At 45.5% G+C, this 22,245-nt stretch overlaps 1 protein-coding gene across 1 annotated transcript; it reads left to right on the top strand.

Annotated features, from left to right (window-relative positions):
• Positions 1–2,804: 2,804 nt before the first annotated feature.
• LOC114483958 (sodium/calcium exchanger 3) lies at positions 2,805–15,793 on the top strand. Its single transcript, XM_028485819.2, has 2 exons — positions 2,805–3,698; positions 13,167–15,793. The coding sequence occupies exon 2, from the start codon at positions 13,229–13,231 to the stop codon at positions 15,014–15,016; it is 1,788 nt and encodes a 595-aa protein (XP_028341620.1). The 5' UTR covers positions 2,805–3,698; positions 13,167–13,228; the 3' UTR covers positions 15,017–15,793.
• Positions 15,794–22,245: the final 6,452 nt, after the last annotated feature.

Below are 22,245 nucleotides of genomic sequence, written 5' to 3' on the forward strand. Positions count from 1 at the left end.
CTCCCATTCCTTGTCGCATGATGCCTGAAACACAGTGGGTGTTCAATGAAAAATGAAGAAGTGAAGAAATGAATAACCTGCCTCACTTTTGAGGCATGTGAAACAAGGTCAAGAAAGGAATCTGTCCCATTTATCATAAAAGGAGCCAGTGATGGAGTCAAAAAATCAAACCAGGAGCAGGCAATGTGGTATCACAGAAGATGCGTTGAACGGGTAGCAAGAACATTATATTCTAGTTATTATCGCTTCTGACGACCACAGGCAAGACCCACTTCTGCTCTCTGGGCCTCACATTCGTTACGCTTAAAAAATGGCCCGAGGTTGGCACTCCTGTGTGGAGTCCCTTCCCACTGCGACACTCTGGGACATTCTCAGAATGACTAGTAATGCTAGTGGGGACCCCCAAATGCTCCAGACAATTCTGTCTCAATTCCTGTGCTTCTGCTTTTCCTTTTCCATCCAGGAAGGATGTATTGGAATCTGTGTAGACTCTGTTGAGAGTCTACGTGGAATCACTTTGTCCAGCGGCTTTCCAGAGGCTCTGCTCGCTGCCTACCATACCACTGTACTCTCTCCCCTAGGATTCGGGAAGAATCATCTTGAGTCTGTGCCTTCCAGCCTCTCAGAAGGAACTAATGGGGGAGTCAGCTTCGAAGAGAATCATTAGAGGGGTGGGGAGAGAGCACAGCTATCAAGACAGCATCTGGATCTGCTGGGAGTCCTAGGAGTCTGCTCCTAGCACCCTCTTGTGAAAGGAGGCCCCAGAACACCCCTGGAGTTGAGTGTACAAGAAAATCCCCCAGCCATGTGTCAGAGAGAGTACTTTGAGTGCTTGCCCAAGTCCATTTGCTCTTCATTTGGGCAATGATATGACCTAATCCCATATTTTAACATTTAAAAATTAAGAGAAATTAAATGGCATTAAAATAAATCAGCCTCCTGGAGAATGTGCTGAGGAAAAGGTACATAAAAGCAGCTAATCACCAGCTTCCCCTTGATGGGTAGGCAGCAGGGCAGAGGAATGTCAGCCCTCTCTCTGTGGATAATTCCAAAAGATAGAGCCCAAGTGGTTTTCTCTGGGGAACAGGGAGGGGCAGGAACAATGCCCCCTCAGGCTGTCCTGGGCCCCTGGCCCAGCCCTGATTTCCTTTCAATGACAGGGGATGTTGTCTCTTGGTCTTGCCTGACATGATACTTTTTCAGGCTTGGCGGAAGGAGACCCCTGGCAGCCGGAGGACCAAGGATTGGTTCTGGCTTCATTATTTCTTGGCTTGGAAACTCTAGGCAGTGAACTGAGCCTCTTGTTTCTTCATCTGTATGAACAATCTCATGAGGATTAAATGAGATCATGTGAGTGAGAAGGCCTTTGTCAATTGTTGGTACAGACTATCACTGGAGATTTGTTGAGTGAATAGTGTACTGTGAATGTTGGTTATCATGAGGCCACACACTCTGGAGGAAAAGTAAGGTGTCCATGAGAGGGCTAAGGTGGAGAGAATGAAATGTGCTTAGAAACATCCTCACAACCACCCTCCAAATACTACTGTGGTCCTGTTGGTGCTTTCAAATGAACAAAACTGGCTGTTCTCTGAGGTCACTGGCTTTAACCATTTACCTTTCTACCCCAAGGCTTCCCAGGAAGCTTGACATCTCCCCTCACAGGTGTATCTTTCCAAAAACGCTTATTCCTGCAGAGTGGGCATTGATCTCCTCAAGAAATACTGACACTCGCTCTACCAGGCTCCAGTCAGGGCCCTGAGAATACTGTGGTGAACCAAAAGACCAAGTTTTCTGCTCCCATGGAGTTTATGTTCTATGATAAACCAGTGAACAAACAGAAAAACAATGATGATTTCAGTCACTGTGTGTGTGCTCTAAAGAAAAGGAAGAGTGGGACTTCCCTGGCGGTCCAGTGGTTAAGATTCCACGCTTCCACTTCAGGGGGCACGGGTTCGATCCTGGTCGGGAAGCCAAGATCCTGCATGCTGCTCGGTGCGCACCCCCCCACACCAAAAAGAAAAGAAAAGAAAGAAAAGGAAAAGTGGTGTGACATGCTGAGGGGGAAGGATAGGATCATATTTAGTTAAGATGAGGGCAGGAAGCCTCTGAGAAGGTGGCATCTGAGACCTGGACAGAGTGCTGAGGGGGAAGGATAGGATCATATTTAGTTAAGATGAGGGCAGGAAGCCTCTGAGAAGGTGGCATCTGAGACCTGAATGAGATCAAAAAGTGATCTATAGAGATCTTTAGGGTAGAGGTGTTGCCAGCAGAGGTAACAGTAAATGCAAAGGTCCTAGGGCAGGTACATGCTTGATGTGTTCTAGAAACTTCAGGGAACTCCACCATAGCTGGAGTGGAGAATAGCGGCAGCAAAACGAAGTGGTGGGAGGTGAGGGTGGGAAGTTAGAAGTCAGTAGTGGGTGGGGAGTTCTGCAGAAAGAGAAGGTTGCAAAGAATGGCATGATCTACAGTAAGTCCCCTACATATGAACCTTCAAGTTGCGAACTTTCAAAGATTCGAACGTGCGTTCCATCGATGTCACGTGTGAGTGAAATTGCAGCTTGCCCTCATCTCCTGTTGCTGACGATCCTTCAGCTCTGCCATCCCCCACCTCCTCTGCCTCCTCCAGTCAGTAACTTTTCTTGCCTGTTCACTCGATGCCAGCCCCTGGATGCCAGCTGTTGTACTGTACTACTGTACTTTTCAAGGTACTGCACTGTAAGATCAAAAATGTTTTCTTTATTTTTTGTGTTGTTTGTTTTTTATGCATTATTTGTGTGAAAAGTATTATAAACTTCTTACAGTACAGTGCTATGTAGCCGACTGTGTCAGTTGGGTACCTAGGCTAACTTTGTTGGACTTACGAACAAATTGGACTTAGGAACGCACTCTTGGAACGGAACTCATTCGAATGTCGGGGACTTACTGTATCTGATTTACATTTTTAAAAGACACGGTGGCTGTTTTTCTGGAGCGTAGACTGTAAGAGATGTGGCAAGACTGGCAGCTTTGCAGTAGTCCAGGTGAGGTAATATTGAACCTCCAGTAGCTAGAAGAGTGTGACACGCATTTGGCACCCAATAAACTTGAGAACACATCGAGGCAGAAATGATCTTCAAGAACCTACAACTGTGATGGGCACATAGTCAATGCTTGATAAATTTTTTCGTGAATCAATGAGTAGAATCAGGCTTTCTTGTAACCCACGCTAGGATTTGAGTTCATCTCGATATTTTGGAGCTTTTAAAAATACTTTTTACTTTTCTAGCTGGCAGTATTTTGGAGGGGCAGTGCATTTTATGAGTTCATTTTCTTCTGTGTAAAACTGCATTCTCCTTTGAAAGAGATGGGAGAAATCTGACTCCACCACTTCCAGGGCGGTGTGGGGTGGCGGGATGGACATTCTCAGTCGGTGTTGGTAATTCCTAAAACCCTGTGCTCACATCTGGAAACCGATCTTGTGTACTTTTCTGTGCACTTCTCCACAGCAGGGACCAGACCTGTCTCATCACTGCGTCTCCTGAACTTACCACAGTCAGGACTGTTGAGCCAGCACATGGTTATTACCTTGACTAGCCTGAGGAGCATTCTGGTGCCTTGGTGGAGCTCTGGGGCCTTCTTGCTGTCTTCCTGGAGAGCCCAGAACTCTCCTGGCCTCATTTGTCTTACAGTCACAGGACATCCCTAAAGCTAAACAGGTATCTAAGTTCGACGGATTTGTGTTGAATTTTTCGGCTCCCATTTCTTTGGGCCTGGAGATCCCTGAATCAGGAGAACCCTTGCAGGACCAGTGGGATGACAAAGGTGCCTGATGTGGTTTGGTCCTGCCTGTGGCTCTTCGTCCCTTTTTCGCCATCATCTTCTATTTTCAATTAGTCCTCAACATGTATGGATTCTACTTTTGAAAACATTCTAAACCCCTGCCTCTCCTCAGCGGGCCCGCTCTCATTGCCTGTGCTCAGGTTCTGATCATGTCTCACTCACATACCCCTCAAGAGTCTCTGAACCGGTCTTCTGCCCCGACTCTTGCCCCACTTTCATTCACTTATCCAGTTTCCGCATTGTTGTCAGTCTAGGGCTCCATACAAAGGAAAAACAATGATCTTGTCCGTCCTGTGATTAAAAAACTTTCAGTGGTTCCTTATTACCTCCAAGATAATGCCCCAATACCTTGGCTGGGCGTACAAGGCCTTTTACAAACTATTCCTCACTTATTTCTGCAGCTTCTCTCAAGCGCCCTGTCCTTCAGACACCCTGTTCACTGTTCTTTAAACAGACACTGCTTGTTGAGGCTGACGTGCTCTTTAGCATGGCTTTCTCTTACCTTTGTTTGAGGTGCACTGGCTTCGACCCATTTAACTCCTATTCATTCTTCAAATCCTAGATCTAAAGTTGCCTGGTCCATGAAGCCGGCCCTGATGATCCCAGGCAGCACTTGACCTTCCTTCCTCTGTACTCTCTCGGCACATTCCACATGCTTCCAAATCTAGGACTCGTTTTGTTGTAATTTGGTTTTCTGTCACTGTTCTCCAGTGAAGTGTGTGCTCCTCAGGGGGGATTACATTTTGTTCATATAACTCGAATTGGAAAAACCTTGCTCACAGCATCCCTGACAGATGGGATGCTCCGTTTGAACACTGCCAAGAGTGGGAGAAATCACTGGCTATTATGCCTTCTATTTTTGCATATTTATTCATGGATCTATTCATTCACTAAGTATATACTGAACACCCACTCTATGCCAGGCACTGATATAGACACTGGGGATACAGAAATACCAAACAGATAAAAATGTCTACCCTCTAGGAACTTTTATTCTAATTTTTTTGAATGTGCCAAAAAAAAAAAAAAAAAAAAAGTTGGATACGAAGCAGAGTAACCTCCTCATCATAGCTCTGTGAAAGCTGACCTGTGCCACGTGGACTGGATTTCATACAAGTGCGTCCATGTATAAATGAATAAACGAATCACCAAACAAACAAAGATAGTGTGAGGAAAAAGGGAAAATACTTAGAAACATGTTTGCTGAAAAGGGATGAGTAGCATCATTTTCCTAGGTAGGTAAGGGAACTCTGGGTCTTTTCTATTTCTTGAGTAAAAGTGTAAATTAAGCAGACAGCAAGTTTAGGGGGAGACAAAGGGAAAATCTACTTATATGAGTAGGGAGTTGATGCTGACTGTCCTCGGCAAGGTATGAAAGGAAGTGAGAGTCCAGGAGGGTGGGATGTTTGTCCAGTGTATAGAAAGGCTTTGTGGTACCCATTTATGAGTCAACTCGTGATACACTAAGAGTCCTTTTTTTGGGTCCAAAGAAAGTCCCTAACGGTTGGAATCCCTGAGATGCAAATGTCTTAGTCAGGCTATGTTCCTTTTCTTCGCTCCCTTGGCTGCACCTCAAAATCAACTAAGGAACTTTTAAAAAGCCTGAATATCTAGACTCCACTCGCAGAGAGTCCAAAACTTAGGTCTGGAGTAGGATTCAGATATCTGTGTTTGTGAGAGCTCCACAGTTACTCTAAAGCACAGCCCTGTCTAGCACGTTATCCTAGTTCCATTACTGCCTCCAACGTGGGGAATGACTTACATGCAGATGTAGATCCAGCAGCAGGAGAAGCAGAACTTTAATTAGGTGGGCAAAGCCCTTTCTCTCTGGCCCCCTCTCATGGTTTGTGACTCTCCAGATCTGTCAAGGACTTATGGAGGGCAAAGTCCTCTGGCTTCCACAGAGTCTGGTAAACCTTCGAATAGAATCAACAAGCCTTGGAATCATAGAATTTTAGAGGCAGAGAGGATATTAGAGATCAGGTCCAACCTCTTAGCCTTATCAGCTGAGTGTGATCACTTGCTTAAAAAAAAAAAAAAGTCCCTTAGAGAATCCTTCAGGGAATTTCTCTAAGAGTGTAGGAGATGGACATGTAGACAGATAAGCCCAGATTAACGTGACAATGTGTGGCAAGTGCTTCAGTGGTCATGCAAGTGCTAGAGGAAGGCGGGGGGAGAAAATGACTCATTTGGAAGGTAGAGGAAGAGGGCATTATCAGGGAAGGCTTCCCAGAGGAGGTAGAGGTTCCTAGGGCTGTAGGTTCTTGACCTAAGGGCTCCAGATCCCTACCCTGTTATTCCACCATCCCTTTTAGATTTTGGCATTTGACACGCCAAGTTTCATAGCTCAACTGTGTCACTTGCTCAGCTAGTGGACCTTCGGTGAATTATTAATCTTCGGGCCCAACTCTCCTCATTTCTAAAATAGATAATACTACCTGAATCATTGTGGGATACTTAGGTATTAAGCAGCAGCTATAAAAGTACCTAATGCAGTGCTAGCCATAGAGTAAGTTCTCAATGAATAGACATGATGATTGTTGTTGTTGTCGTTATTTTTAGAGTCTTTGGTTTATACACAGCATGAGGAGAAGGAGGCCTGCTGGTGCTTCCTCTTCTTGTGCGGTAGTGCCTGGGAGAGAGCCAGCAGGGTTTTACGAAGTTATCATATGGCTTGGATGTCATTAAGGGTTTGGGGGCTTCAAGGAAGGCAAAATATGGCAATTGCATGAGATCAGAGAAGCAAGAACAGTAAAATACCAACCATATCATGTGCTACTGCAAGGTTCTTGATATTATAAAGCCGTGCTGCATTGCAGCCACTGTCCGCAAGGTTAGGGGCAGCTCTGCAGCGACCAACTTGAGAGCTTAGAGCAGAACAAGAAAAAGACAGTACTTCCCATGACATCATCGCAGACACTTATGCCCATAATTCCTTGTTTGTCTCTATTCCTCATCAGAAGGTAAACGCTATAAAGTTGGGGATGTATTGTAGCTCGCTCATGGCAGTACACCCAATCTCTAGGACAGTGCTTGGTCCAAATTGGGCATTCAAAGAGCAGTTGTTTAAAAAATGGGTTTGGGCTTCCCAGGTGGCGCAGTGGTTGAGAGTCCGCCTGCCTATGCAGGGGACACGGGTTCGTGCCCCGGTCCGGGAGGATCCCGCATACCGCGGAGCGGCTGGGCCCGTGAGCCATGGCCGCTGAGCCTGCGCGTCCGGAGCCTGTGCTCCGCAGCGGGAGAGGCCACATAGGTGAGAGGCCCGCGTACCGTAAAAAAAAAAAAAAAAAAAGGATTTGAGCCAAGGTGCTTTTGGTAAATCCAGAATGTAGGCTCTCCTTGCCTTTTTGGGGCCCCCTTTTCCTACCACCCTCCCTTAACTTAATCTCTTATCCCCTGAGGTCTCCTTGGGCCAACCTAACTTAAATGTGTGCCTTCGCTTCTTTGCCTTTCGTGAGAGACGGCCCTGCCTGCCATCAAAGCATTTTTGACTCAGAGGAACTATGGAGATTATCCAACCCAACACAGATTTTCTGGATGAGGAAGCTGATGCCATATGAGGTTCACTGACTCTTCAAAGTCTCATAGCTTGTTGAGGCAGAGCCGGGAAGAAAGTTCTTGCCTCCTGCTTTCAAATTTGGGGCTCTACCACTGCTCCGGGCTGCCTTGGAGTATGTAGAACCTCCAAGCTCGTAGCAAGGGCTCCATATCCAGAAAGACTCACCATCCCCTCCCCAGGCCCTTGCTTTTCAAAGGGGTACCCAAACGTAGGGTATCTACCCGGCACAGTGGTTAACACCATGTGCTCTGGAGTCAGGCTGCCAGAATTCAAGAGCTTATTTTTCAACTTACTGTGATTTGGGCAAATTCTTTAACCTTTATGAACTCAGATGTGCTTATCTGTAAAATAGACGTGATGATAATATTAACTTTTTCACTCTGAAGATTCAGAGAGATCATAATGCATGAAAAGCAGCATCATTGTATTTTCCTCCTTGGATCCAAGTTCCAACTGTGGCAGACAAACTACCTAAGCAACTGAGGTCACATCTTTCCTACTCTTTGAGAGTGCCGGGAATTTTGTTCCTGTGTTTCTGGGAGAGCACTGCCACAGAGAGGACTCTGCAGACTCTTACCCCTGTAGGCAGAGGAAGTATAGAAGATGCGGTGTTCCTGGACTCGGGTGACACTTCAGATCCACTGCAGGCTGGCTGCACCTAAAACTTTAATGTAAATTGGCTGTGACGCCTGTGCAGGGGACCAGGTTTAGAAGCAGAGCAGGATGAGTCTACCCAGGCTGGTGACAAGCCCGGAGCAGTGTTCCCCATTGGAGGAAGTGGAGGGCGTAGCAGGAGGGAGAATTTGCTCAGTCTGGCCTGGTGGCACTGTTTTATTAATGATCTGGAAGAGCAGAGGAACAGGAACAGTGACTTTCATTAAATATGCCAGTGATATCAAAAGATGTCAGGAGCCACTGCTGAGGACACAGACACCTTGCAGACGGCCCCTGGGGGCGTTAGGAAAATAATCCAGGAAAAAGATGAGAGGCCGTGGGCTGAGCTGGGGGGACAGAGGGTCATCATATGCAGAATATACCCTAGGCCCACCCTCTTTATCTGTATCTGTTCTGTTTCCAATAGATTTCAAACTGATCTTCCTGCTTTGGTCTTGTTCCTCCTACAGCCATCCTAAAACCCTTTAGCCAAATTGGTTTTTCTGAAATACAAATCAGACCATGTCATTCTCCTGTTCAGAATCCTATCATTGGCTTTTCACTGCCCTTAGGATAAAAAAAATCCCATCTTCTCAGCCTGGCATATAAAACTTGCCATGAATTGGGTCCTCCCTCCGTAACCAGCCTCATCTTCTGCCCCTTCTGCCTTGCACTGAATTCCTTGTAATCCTGTGCACACAGCAGGCTTTTCCATGGCTTTGTGTCTTTGCTTGGGCTGTTCTCTTTGACTCAAGTGCCCTTCCCACTTTCTGTTTCTTTCTTTCTTCTTCTTCTTTTTTTTAAACTAAAGCTCACTCATGCTTGAAGCCTCATTTCAGGGATCACTTCCTTCAGAACGCCTCCCTGAAACCCCAAAGCTGGCTCAGTGCCTTCCTCGCGTTCGGCAGCATTCTGCCCATACCTTCACTGACGATAGTAGAAGTGCCTATGTGTGCAGCTCTCCACCCCTACTAGATGGTACCTTCGAGGGCAAACCCTGTATCATTTTTTATTTTGCCCACCGGCATCTACTACCAGGCCTGGAGAATCATAGGCGTTTGTTAATGTTTGTCAAACTGAACTGATGGGAAGGAGAATATTCGGGTGGAAGATGGCCTCGGGCAACCAGGACACCCCCAGGAAACCTGGGGACCGGGCAACTCTACCAAATGGTTGGTCTCTCCTGTGAGGGTACGTGGGGCAGTCATATTGCTTCTAAGTCCACAGAAGACTGGAAGCTGATGGGGGCTCGTGGACATTCTGCAACAAATTGGGACATCCTAGTAAAGTGGACTGGTTAAGACCATAAATTTTATGTCATCTGTGTGTGAGCTCTGGCTCTGCTACTTCTTTGCTTTATGCTTTGAGTAAATGACTCAAATGACTTAACTAAGACTCAGTTTCCCAAAATGTAAAAGAGGGATAAAAATAGTACTAATCTCATAGGGTTGTTATGAAGATGAAGTGGGATCATACTTTATGCACACAATAAGCACTTTTAAGTGTTAATTACAATCATTAATATTTTCCTTATTTGGGGTGGTTCTGGGGGGTCTCAAGCTGAGTCACCTCCCTGACTTAGGGCTGATAAAAAGCCTTCTGGAGCCACCAAAGATCATTTGGGTCTCTGAGGGACTGCAGTGGACCCCCCAGGAGGCTGGGATCTGTCTCAGTTGGTGTCTGGGGCTGGGGCAATGGCACAAAAAGGTGACTGTTGGCTTGTTCATCAGAGACGTCCCCTCTCCCTCTAACTTCTCAGGCAGAAACCATCTCCTGGCAGGGCTGGAAAGAACAACTGGGCATCCACGGCTCGTTTTCCACCTTCAGTTCCAAAGACTTGATTCAGGCAATTCTTAGCCACCTTCTTGCCTTGTTTTCTTTTATCCTTTCCTTCAATTCATTTGTTTTCTCAGGGAACAGCTTGATTCTGACCACATGATAGCATAGTCCCTGTAAAAACCTATTGCCACAGGTGTCTGTAGGACCAAGGGAAATAAAGACCATGATCCTGCTTAATTCTCCAGGTAGATAAGATCAGCAGGAGTCCTCGTCCCCCTTTGATCAGGATAACTCTACTATCTCAATGTTACATGTCCCTTAACTGCAGCAGGCCAGCCCTCTTCCCTAACCTGTGGATAGCCCACCCCTGTGGGCTTGGCCAGCCATGCAGCTGCCACCGCCTGTCACCATGTTGGCTCTTGATCAAAGAGCTGCTCCAGCTGTGCCCACCTTCTGTCTCCTCATGTCTGGGGCTTTATCAGAATTCACAAAGTGTTGTGTTTTCAGAGGTCAAGGCAAGGAGCCAAGATCTGTCTCTGTCCACATTTCTCTGGCTAGGTGAGTGCCAAACCTGTGAATAGGGTCACTGTGTGCATCACAGATTATGAGGGCTTTGAATATGGATGCCAGACACCTTCAGCCTCTCTACTCCTGCATGGTCATTGTCATAGCCTCTTCTCCTCTGAGTGAGGTCAAAGCTCCAAGCACCTTCTGGGATGACCCCCAGTACCTGGACTAATGGGGAATGTGGTCCTCAGCAGTTGGCTCTGTGGATTAGCAAAACCAAGTTAATCCACAGAGCCCTTTGGGAGGAGGGCCTTCAGGATTACAGTATGCACCAGGGTGTACTGTGTCCCAAAGGGAATTTCTCTTTGAGTACAAGCCTTGGGAATTTAAAGAGGTCCTACATAGCCTCTAAAATCTAGTCCGGATTTGTCTATGAGATCTTTTTTTTTTTTTTCCTAAAACAAATGGCTATAATTCAGATTGTAAAATGACTTTAAAGAAGGCTGATTTCTGAGTTTATTAGTCTTCTCAGGCTACCATAACAATATACCATAGACTGAGTGGGTTAAACAACAGAAATTTATCGGGAGGCTGGGATTCCAAGATCAAGATACTGACCAATTTGGTTTCTGGATAGAGGTCTCTTCCTGGCTTGCAGATGACCACTTTCTCCCTATGTCCTCACAAAATGGAGATCTCTGTCTCTCTGTCTCTCTCTCTCTCTCTCTCTCTCATCTTCTTAAGGCCACCAATCCTATTGGATTAGGACCCCACCCTTATGACTTCATTTCACCTTAATTACCTCCTAGAAGTCCTATCTCCAAATGAAGCCACCGTGTGGATTAGGGCTTCAACATAGGAATTTTGGGAGGGGCACAATTCAGTCCATAGCACTGAGGAAGCTTCCCTGAGGGTCACATTTATTTATTCCCAAACATACGTTTACTAGGCATCTAACTAACTACTTAGGATACCATGATAAACAGAATAGACATAATCTTTGCCTTTATGTCATTCATAGTTTAATGGATGAGTTAGTCATTAATCATATAATCCGACAAATACCCATGTAATTTCAAAATGTTATAAGTGCCACAAAGGAAAATTAAAGAGGGAGTTGACCATTTTTAGGGTGAACATAAGTTTTTCTGAGAGAGTGACACTCAAGCTGAGATCTAAAGCATTGTTAACAGTGGGGGTACGAAGAAGGAACAGTCATTTTGGTCATGGGTGATGTTATGGGCAAAGGTCCCGAGGTGGAAAATAAGTTGGTGTACTCCAGGACCTGATATGGCCGTTATTGCAGAAATGCAGTGAGAGGGACAGTGGCAAGAGCTGAGGGGGAAGAGGAGGAAGAAAGTAGCTTGTGCGAGGCTTGGCGGGTCATGGTAAGGATCCTGGTCTCTATATTAAGAGCGAGGGGAAAATGCTAAAGGGCTTCAAATGAGGGAGCGAGAGCATAGGTTTGGATTTTTTAAAAAAAGATGACTGTGGCTATATGAGAAGATGGAATAGAGAATGGTCAGAGTTGGAGTGAGTTCAGTGAGGAGGTGACTGTAGTAGATTCACCTGGTGAGGAGTAAGGGGGCTTGGGCTGTGATGGTGGTGAGAGAGCTGGGGGGAGAGTTGGTAGGGTTTAGTGCTGGACTGGAGAAAGAAAGGCTTGCAGACAGGCAGCGATTTTTGAGCATGAGAAACCGGGTGAATGGAAGTGCTATTTTCTGAAATGGGAAACAGCGGAGAAGAAGGAGGAGCAGGTAGGGAATAGCAGCATTCCTCCATTACTAACAATACCCCTACATGGTTATAGCAGAGGTGGAAAAATGGGCAAATGACTTTTTTTTAGGTATTGAATATTTGCTTTCTCATTCCATCTGAATGAGGCAATGAGCAGAAAGATAAGTCTAGTTTCAGCTGAATTTCTTCCATTCTTCTGAACTCATGCTCACCTTTTAGTGCTTTGAGACCAGCAGAGGAGGCTGCGTTTCACCCCAAAATCTTGCCTACAGATGAAAGACAACTTACTTGAGAGCCACTTGCCTGTTGTTTTTAATGCTTTCTACCACCTGGCCCTTTCAGTGTTTGGGTTTGGAATTTGAGTGGCTGACTGATCTTCACCTTCCTGTAACTGGATACCTAAACTCTTTCATAAGCATGTTTTGCTGGAGGGCTAAGGACTGCTGTGGACTGGTCTTGGGCACAGCTTACAGGGCCTGGGTTTAGCTATATGGCAGGTAATAGTCACTACAGAACATCTCTTGATTTCCCAAGCGATCTGAGAATTACAGCCTGCCTCCCTAAATTTTTCATATGGGGAAGGAGTTTTTCCCAACCAGGCTCAACTGCACACAGAGCAAGTTGTTCTATTTTGGGGGAGTAGCCCAGGAAGAAAGTTCAATATGTACTCCTGCAAACCTATGTTATGCAAGATTCTTGAGTATCTTAAGTATGATGACAGTGTGGTAAGGAAGGCTGAAAACTCTAGAAACAGTAGAAGTGAGGATGAAGGTTCATGTTATACTTGGCCAATTTTAAGTTGATTCTTGAGAACTCTCACAGATAACAAAGGGGTTGGAGGACAGGAATAAAAGGGTACCACTTAAGTTTCCAATACCAATATTCCCAGCTATTTTAAGCCATTTTTCAACAGAGTCTACCAGAGGGTCCTGAGGACAGAGCAGCTATTTGTACCTCCCAATGACATCTATTTTTCCAAGTGAGAGACTGCCCAATGTGTTAGTGCAATACGTCACTCAAGGTGAAGCATCAGTTTGTATTGGTGGGAACCTGCCATTTGCTGTCCTCTTTTCTTCATGCGTTTTTCTGCCCCTCTGATCTCTTCTAGGTCTCTGGACTGTCAGGTGGACCATTGGTGCTGCAGTGGAAGCCAGCGGCTAAGTCTTGTGTATGGCGTGGTTAAGGTTGCAGCCTCTTACCTCTGCCTTCCTCCATTTTGGGCTGATTACCTTTGTGCTCTTCCTGAATGGTCTTCGGGCAGAGGCTGGCGGCTCAGGGGATGTGCCCAGCACAGGGCAGAACAATGAGTCCTGTACAGGGTCATCGGACTGCAAGGAGGGTGTCATCCTGCCAATCTGGTACCCGGAGAACCCTTCCCTTGGAGACAAGATTGCCAGGGTCATTGTCTATTTTGTGGCCCTGATATACATGTTTCTCGGGGTGTCCATCATTGCTGATCGCTTCATGGCATCTATTGAAGTCATCACTTCTCAAGAGAGAGAGGTGACTATCAAAAAGCCCAATGGAGAGACCAGCACAACCACGATTAGGGTCTGGAACGAAACTGTCTCCAATCTGACCCTTATGGCCCTGGGTTCCTCTGCTCCGGAGATCCTCCTCTCTTTAATTGAGGTGTGTGGTCATGGGTTCATTGCTGGTGATCTGGGACCTTCTACCATTGTAGGCAGCGCAGCCTTCAACATGTTCATTATCATCGGTATCTGCATCTACGTGATCCCCGATGGAGAGACTCGCAAGATAAAGCACCTCCGAGTCTTCTTTGTCACTGCTGCTTGGAGCATCTTTGCCTACATCTGGCTCTATATGATCCTGGCCGTCTTCTCTCCTGGTGTGGTGCAGGTTTGGGAAGGCCTCCTCACTCTCTTCTTCTTTCCAGTGTGTGTCCTTCTGGCCTGGGTGGCAGATAAGCGACTGCTCTTCTACAAATACATGCACAAAAAGTACCGCACAGATAAACACCGAGGAATCATCATAGAGACAGAGGGTGACCACCCCAAGGGCATCGAGATGGATGGGAAAATGATGAATTCCCACTTCCTAGATGGGCATCTGGTGCCCCTGGAAGGGAAGGAAGTGGATGAGTCCCGCAGGGAGATGATCCGGATTCTCAAGGATCTGAAGCAAAAACACCCAGAGAAGGACTTAGATCAGCTGGTAGAGATGGCCAATTACTATGCTCTGTCCCATCAACAGAAGAGCCGCGCCTTCTACCGGATCCAGGCCACCCGTATGATGACTGGCGCAGGCAATATCCTGAAGAAGCATGCAGCAGAACAAGCCAAAAAGGCCTCTAGCATGAGTGAGGTGCACACTGATGAGCCGGAGGACTTTGTCTCCAAGGTCTTCTTTGACCCGTGCTCTTACCAGTGCCTGGAGAACTGTGGGGCTGTGCTCCTGACAGTGGTGAGGAAAGGGGGGGACATGTCCAAGACCCTGTACGTGGACTACAAAACAGAGGATGGTTCTGCCAATGCGGGCGCTGACTATGAGTTCACAGAGGGCACTGTGGTTCTGAAGCCAGGAGAGACCCACAAGGAGTTCTCTGTGGGCATCATTGATGATGACATTTTTGAGGAGGATGAACACTTCTTTGTGAGGTTGAGCAACGTTCGCCTAGAGGAGGAGCAGCCAGAGGAGGGGATGCCTCCCAGAGTACTCAATAGTCTTCCCTTGCCTCGGGCTGTCCTGGTGTCCCCTTGTGTGGCCACAGTCACCATCTTGGATGATGATCATGCAGGCATCTTCACTTTTGAATGTGACACTGTTCATGTCAGTGAAAGTATTGGTGTCATGGAGGTCAAGGTTCTGCGGACATCAGGTGCCCGGGGCACAGTCATCGTACCCTTTAGGACAGTAGAAGGGGCCGCCAAGGGTGGTGGTGAGGATTTTGAAGATGCATATGGGGAGATGGAGTTCAAGAATGATGAAACTATGTAAGTAACCTTTCCACAGTCCATCTGCCTCCGTCCCTTGCCACCCCCTTCTCTCCTGCACCACGTTTTAAAACTTTCTTGTATTTGTGTTAATGTCAAACTTTGGTTCCATCACAGGTATGCAGGATCAGCAGACCCTCCTGCCAGGTTCTGCTTCCAAAATCTCCTTCAGCTTTCTCACTTTAAACTGTTTTCAGGCAAGGAATTCTGTGGCAGGCTCTAAGGACATAGAACATTTTGTCCACTGAAACTCAAAATGATGGCTGGTGGAGGTGTGGGATGACAGAAGTTCTGATATCAGATTTGGGGGGATGCTTGTGAATTCTCCTAGCAAGAGGTAGGAGACTGCTTGGGTCTCTCCTTCCTCCTCTTCTCAGGCCAAGGGCTTACATGAGCTTTGAAGCCAATCCTTTCCATTCTGAGGCGGTGGTAGCCCAATCAGGACATCCTCAAGCAAGTGAGTGGCATTGGCTTTTTTTTTTTTTCCAGTACCATATTGCAACTGTATTGTATAAGCAGATTTCAAGCACCTCTCCTTCAATTTGGAAATTGCAAAATTGATTGAAACTTAGCAGTCTCTTTAAACACCAATAGGCTATTTTATGGTGCGAGGCTTGCCCAGTTTAGGTGAAATGAATCAGAATGGCTTGGGTCCTGGAGGTATCTTGGAGAAGCAGAGCTCTCAGGGCAGCAGCCACCTGTCTTCAGTCACAGGGCTAAGCTCCAAAATCTGGCTAAGCAGTGGAGGAGAAGCCTCTTAGGAATTGTGGGGGGAAAAATACATCTTCTGTGTGGTCATCTCTTTTCATAGTCCAGAGTTCTCCTAAAATACTTCTCAGGTTACTGCCCCATTTAGTCCTTCAGACACTGTGGGGCTTGCACTTCTATTGCCTTTGTCACTCTGAGGCCTCCCCCCATTGAAACATCTTGTACTGGGTATTCAGTCCTGTTCTCGGATGGATATCTTTAAAGAAGATAGCAGACTGACTCGCCCCAGGATTTGCAGCTTATGAGAGGGCAGACTTTCCAAGGTGGCCAAGAAGAAAGGGGATGAGAAAGGGGCACATTGATCTCAGAATTCCTGTTCACATCCACAAGCAATAAGCAGTAGAGGGGAAGGTGTGAAGAACGAAAGGGGCATATATAGACAGTGGGAGATGTCAAACTGCTCCAAGAACCTGCTAAAAACACTTTCAATGGGAAATGAAAACTCTCATCTGTAAAGTGGGAATAACAATACTTTCCTTGCCTCAAGGCTGGGCTCCTCTCTTTTTGCATTTCCTCCCAGCTGTAGGATTTTCTGAGCTATAGACATAGGCTCTCATACCCACAGCAGCCAAAGATGGAACGGGGGATGTCTTCTGAAATGAAATGGTCATTGACAAATTGATTTATTGGAGCTCTGTTTAGTCATTTTGCTGGGAAGGATAATAACTTGTTAACATAAGTAAAAACCTGTGCCTTCTAGAGAATACTATCCATTTATATGTGCTCTCGGGAGAATGCTTATACCTACAAATGAAGGCCCTCGCTGGGAGGAAAAACTCCATGAAATTTCACACGTATTTATGGCAATGTCAGTAGATAAGAATTTATTGTCAGGCATTAAATGACATCAAGACTACAGCATTGGCCATGATTGGACAGACTTGGGGTTCCTCCTATTCAGTACCTGTCTACAGAGGGAACTGAAGGGTAGTTTTTGAGAGATCAGAAGTTGAGCTCCCAATTTCTTCACCTCATTAATAATCAATTGTGCACCTAGGATCTCTAAATATGACTAAACCTTCCTCAGACCCGTGTGTATTTTCAGCTTGATTAGTGTCTTGGTGTAAAGGAGCCTCATGATTTATCGCTTCTGGGTGATATTTGTTCTAAATGTATATGCACTTCCACAAGTTTGAGATGCCAGTCCAGGGTATTGTAGGGTTTCCCATCTATTCCTTTGCATTATTTTTTAGACTTCAGTAGACTTTAGACTACCCTCTTGGCCTTCTTCATTGCAGAAGAATGAGTCCAAAACCTGCTAGTCTCTTCTCACAAAAGGAGCCCTACCTTTGATAACTTTAAATTGTAATTTTACAACTAGAGGCAGTATGATACAGCCAAAAAAACCCATGGGCTCTAAGTATAGTACTCTGGGTTAGGATTCTGGCTCTACTACTGATTTAACTATGTAGTTTGGAGAAATTTTATTAACTTAGATTATTTCCTCATTGAAAAAAATGGGGATAATAATGTCTCTCATGCAGGGCTGTTATAATGATTCCAGACAGTATGTGCAGTGTTCCTTGTACATGGTATGTGCTCAGGAAACAAGGCCATTAATAGTAATATCAATGAATTAACAATATTCTTCAGAAGACACCATTGATCCAATCAAGTTACCTGATTGGATCTCTGTGTGACCCTAATTAATAAGCATGCTAGTTTTTTGGTTACCATGAAGATTACTAATCTAAACTCATAAAATACTGGAGCCAGAAGGGACCTCAGAATATCTTCTAGGTATCATAGAGTAGTGTTTCTCAAATTTTAATGTGCTTATGAGCCACTCAGGGATCTTGCTAAAATGCAGATTTTTATTCCAAAGGTCTAGAGTAGAGCTTGAGATTCTGCATTTCTAACAAGCGCTTGATGCTCCTGGTGCCAAGTTAGAGTTGAAAGGCTCTAAAGCTCTTGACCAAACCATGAAACCCAGGAAGGAAAGTGGCTTTTCAGATGACTTTCACGATTGGATCATGAATGCTTGCTTTCCAGTTCCAGTGTTCAACTTCATCTTATCTAGAATCTAGCTCTTACCCTGAGACCCTGCTAATCGCAATACCAATCTGGAAACTGAAATTAAAACCCTCAAGAGGACTTAGACAGAAGCTGTGTGATGCCTGGAACGATTTTACTTTCTAATCCTTGTCTCTTTGTGTAGCTTTTTGTGCCCACCAACCCTGGTAGCATTGTCACTTTTGCCCTCACCATACTCCTCTGAATTTATTCAGGATGAAGCCAGGCCTATGGTCTATCAATAATGTTAGGCCCGTGAATTCACTCATTTGGTTTTGTGCTTTACTTCTTCAAAGGTGTCCTTAGCACCATGGTAGGATGAAAAAACATGAACTTTGGCGTCTGACAAACAGGTGTGAATCCATCACTCACCAGCTGTGTAACTTGTAATGAGTCACTTCAGCTGTCCGAGTCCCAGATATTTTGTTGGAATGATAGGAGCAATAATATCTATCCTTCAGGATTGTGATAAGTACTACATACAAATACGAAGAAAATGCACCTTTAGCACAGTGCCTGCTCATCAAAGGTGCTCATTCATTCAGCAGACAGTTATTAAATATCTGCTACATCCTAGGTACATTACTAGGTACCGGAGAGAAATAAGTGATTAAGATAAGCTGGCATTTCAGCTCTCAAGGATCTTATTCTCCAGTGGAGTGGACACAAGGTATACACACAAATCAAAACACATGGGAGAAGTATGGTTGAGATAAGCTCAATAAAAGGGGAATGAAACTCCTCATTGTGTGTGTGACACCACTAAAGTTTTTTTGTTTTTTTTTAAAATTTATTTATTTACTTATTTTTGGCTGCGTTGGGTCTTTGTTGCTGCGCGCGGGCTTTCTCTAGTTGCGGCGAGCGGGGGCTACTCTTCGTTGCGGTGCGCAGGCTTCTCATTGCGGTGGCTTCTCTTGTTGTAGAGCATGGGCTCTAGGCACGTGGGCTTCAGTAGTTGTGGCTCGTGGGCTCTAGAGTGCGGGCTCAGTAGTTGTGGCTCACAGGCTTAGTTGCTCAACGACTTGTGGGATCTTTCTGGACCAGGGCTCGAACCTATGTCCCCTGCATTGGCAGGTGGATTCTTAACCACTGCGCCACCAGGGAAGCCCTGACTAAAGTTTTTAAAGTCACCTTCATTAAGGATGTAGTAGTGAAGTAGATGAAGTGGGACGGGGGGTGGGTGGAAACATGATTACTTTAAACCCACGTTACAGTAAACTCGTGATATTTGAGAGGGATACTACTGACATCTTCGTGCTCCAGAAGAATCCATACCCTTGTGACTACCACTGCAGCACATCCTGGGAATAATAGCCTCTGAGCCTCCTGCAGATAATAATAAAGCCTCACCGAGATTCGGGTGCTTGCCAGCACGTTAATCTCACTCACTGAACGTGTGACTGGCTCCTGTATCCCAGGCTCACAGCGCGCCTCTGCAAAAATAAGATTATTGCGGCTCATTGACCTTTGGGGTCTCTGAGGATAGTCAAAGCCACAGATGTCAAGATCTACTGTAATTAAATAGCATAGGCCTCCTTCAAAGAAGAATGGAGTATTAGCTGTACCATGCATTTTCCAAGCAAATTAGGACGTTAAAACTGGAAGGTATCTGACCTCCCAGTTTTACAAATCACGAAGTGGAGAATCAGAGATTCAAAGTGACTTGTCCAGGATCACACAGGTAGATATGATAGAAAGTTAGACTTTTAGATAGAAAGGACTTTTCAGATGCTACTGATTTAATGTCTCCCCCTCCCGATTTGGACTTTTCCATTTTATTTTTATCCATCAAAATGTCAACTTCGGAAAGAATATGGAAATTCTTGGGTGACAGATGCTCTGGAAGTGCACATCCAGGAGTGTTATGTGACTAATGTCTTAACTAAGAATAATAATATATTATGGACTATTTTTAATCTCTTGGTTCACCTTGAAACTGTTGAAGGAAAATAGTGAGCCCATAGAAAATTTTTAAAAAGCTTTGTCTTAGTGATCTCTTGCTGAGGGAGACACGTGTAGCTGAGACATCTTTTAGTGATGGTTAACTTCAGGCTAGACCTTGTTGCATGAAATAATGCAGGTTTTTTGTTTTTTGTTTTTTTCAGAATGATGCAGGCCATTCTCTTCCAGGGGTGCTTTCTCTGTAAAGTTTCAGCCCAAAGCATCTTCCCATCAAAACCTATACAAATCTGGAGTTATCCAGGACACAATTTTTACATTCTCCAAGTTGACTGAAACACAGTGGACTTTTCTCTTTTTCTTTGGCTCAGCAGGGTGATAGGATAGTCTATCTGGCCACAGAGGAAGATTATTTGCCTCTAGAATGCCCTTTCTGTGCTTGAGAAAAGTCACAAGCTGCACGCTTAGTGAGGGTGGGAATGCAGTGGAGGTAGATGTATTTCCCCCTTAGCTGTCATCCCTCCCTTTCTCCTTTCTTCTGCCTGCAGTGCCTGATTTCCAGTAACAAGCTATCTTTGTGGATTTAGGTAAACAGTCGGTCACCCGGGCCACAGCTTCATGGATCTCACAGTGGAGCTGTGTGCTTGGTTCAGAGTGGTCCTGAAGAAGGGAATCCATGTCTAAGCCAATTGTTTAATGGGGGGACTTAACAGTACAGTGGAACATTTCAGGTAGGGTTGTTCAACTACAATTCTGTCTCTTTTGGGCCCAAAGGAGTGATTAGACGCTATGTGGACTCTTTAGCAGAAGCTTTGGATGTTGTGCCCCGAAAGGCCCCAGGTCCTGCTAATTTTTTTCTTTTCTTCTTAATTACTGAAATTGCCAAAGAATATGTCAAAGGGTGACATATTCCAACTTCAGGATTCATAAAGCACCCCAAGTATACTTAAACCGTATATGTCTGTAAAGATCTCCAGGAAGTCCAGAGCCTTCCTGGTTAATTTGTTTTAGGGTCTAAGGGTACAACATTCCTGGCAATACTGGATCAGGCAACACTCCCTCTACTTGACCTGGTCAGGAACCGTATACAGCAGAGCATTCAGTGTGCCTTCCCTGGGTCTTCTCACTTTGGTCTGCCGTCTGGTATGAGAAAGTTCAGGGTGCAGGGTTAGAGATTCTGCCAGGAAGAATGTCAGTTTGGGTTTGAGGAGAAAGGCACACTGCCATTGGAGATGATCACATGACCAGCCAATCAGAAGGTGAAACCGTCTGAGCCTCAAAGCAGGGTCTCCTGTGCACTGCTTGGAATGATACTAGTTGGGGCGTCAGGCAATAATAAAGGAATGACAGTGGAGATCCTGCTATGGGCCTTGCTTCGTTTGTCTCGACTCTTCTGGCTCTTAAGGTGGAAGTTTCCTCATTCACTCACAAGCATGATGGAAAGGGCTACTTGGGCAAAGTGAGGTGGCTTAGTGGGGAGGACTCTTCCTTGTTGTCCAACTTTCATCAACTTCCCAGGTGTATTTGGGTCATACGTGAGCACTCGTTCCTTCCCCATCCTTTGGCTGTGCCCCTGTCAACTCCACGAGGAATGGAGTAGAATTCAGAGCTGCAGTCTTCGGTTTATTCAAGACGTTGTTTTCTTGCTGTCTTTTTAAGAGAAAAACTAACTTGTGCTTCCAGAACCCAATCAGGAGTCCTGGCATAGAGCCAGTAGTGTGTAACTGATGGTTGGAGAGAGAGAACTCCTTGACCTGCAAACAGAGCAAAGTCCCTGTATTTAAATTCTGCGCCGTCCAGAAACTCTTGCAGGAATCACATGCGTTGAGAATTTTGCTAAAAGGCCGTGAAGGAAAGCACTAGGTAAACATTCTCAGGTGGAGTGATAATCATCATTCATAGGAATTATATTCCCACCCCTGCTGCCTACCACGCACCCAAGTAGGAAGTTATCTGGGTGAGGACAGAAGAAGATAAAATTGAAAGTAAAATGTATTCACTATGGAAAAATTTGTTTTTCTAAAATTGAGTCATCACCAGGTGTGTGCATATATTTGAGTTTAGTTATCAGTGTGGCACCAACCTGACCCTCTCTAGCAAAGGGTCAGCGTGCATGGACACAGCCTTGTTAACCTCCCCTTGCCTGAGCCCAGTTCACTTACCACTTGGTGGCAAGGGTTCATGAAGAACCAGTTAGTTACGATACAGACAACACTCTAGATTCTTCAGTTGGTGCTTTCAAAATGAGTGACCTCTTGATAGTAACTTCCTACTCAGAATATGGCTGCGGAACAATTTATGGATTACAGATGACGAATTCTGCCATCTCTCCGTAGTAGTCCATCTTTTTTCAGAGCTCTTGGTCTTGATTTGTCTCCCTTTTGGTTTCCTCCTCGTGTATCCCATGTGATTTCTCCTCGGGACCCCCACTACCACCCGACCCTCTCTTTCTGAGCTGTGGTGATGGAGAGTGTACCCTGCAACCGTCCCTAGAGCAAGCCCTGGCCCTGGCTGCAAATCTTCTATGTGTTCACTTTATCTCCCCTCTTGTAC

This window comes from Physeter macrocephalus, unplaced genomic scaffold (assembly GCF_002837175.3).
Source record: "Physeter macrocephalus isolate SW-GA unplaced genomic scaffold, ASM283717v5 random_690, whole genome shotgun sequence".
Lineage (NCBI taxonomy): Eukaryota > Metazoa > Chordata > Mammalia > Artiodactyla > Physeteridae > Physeter > Physeter macrocephalus.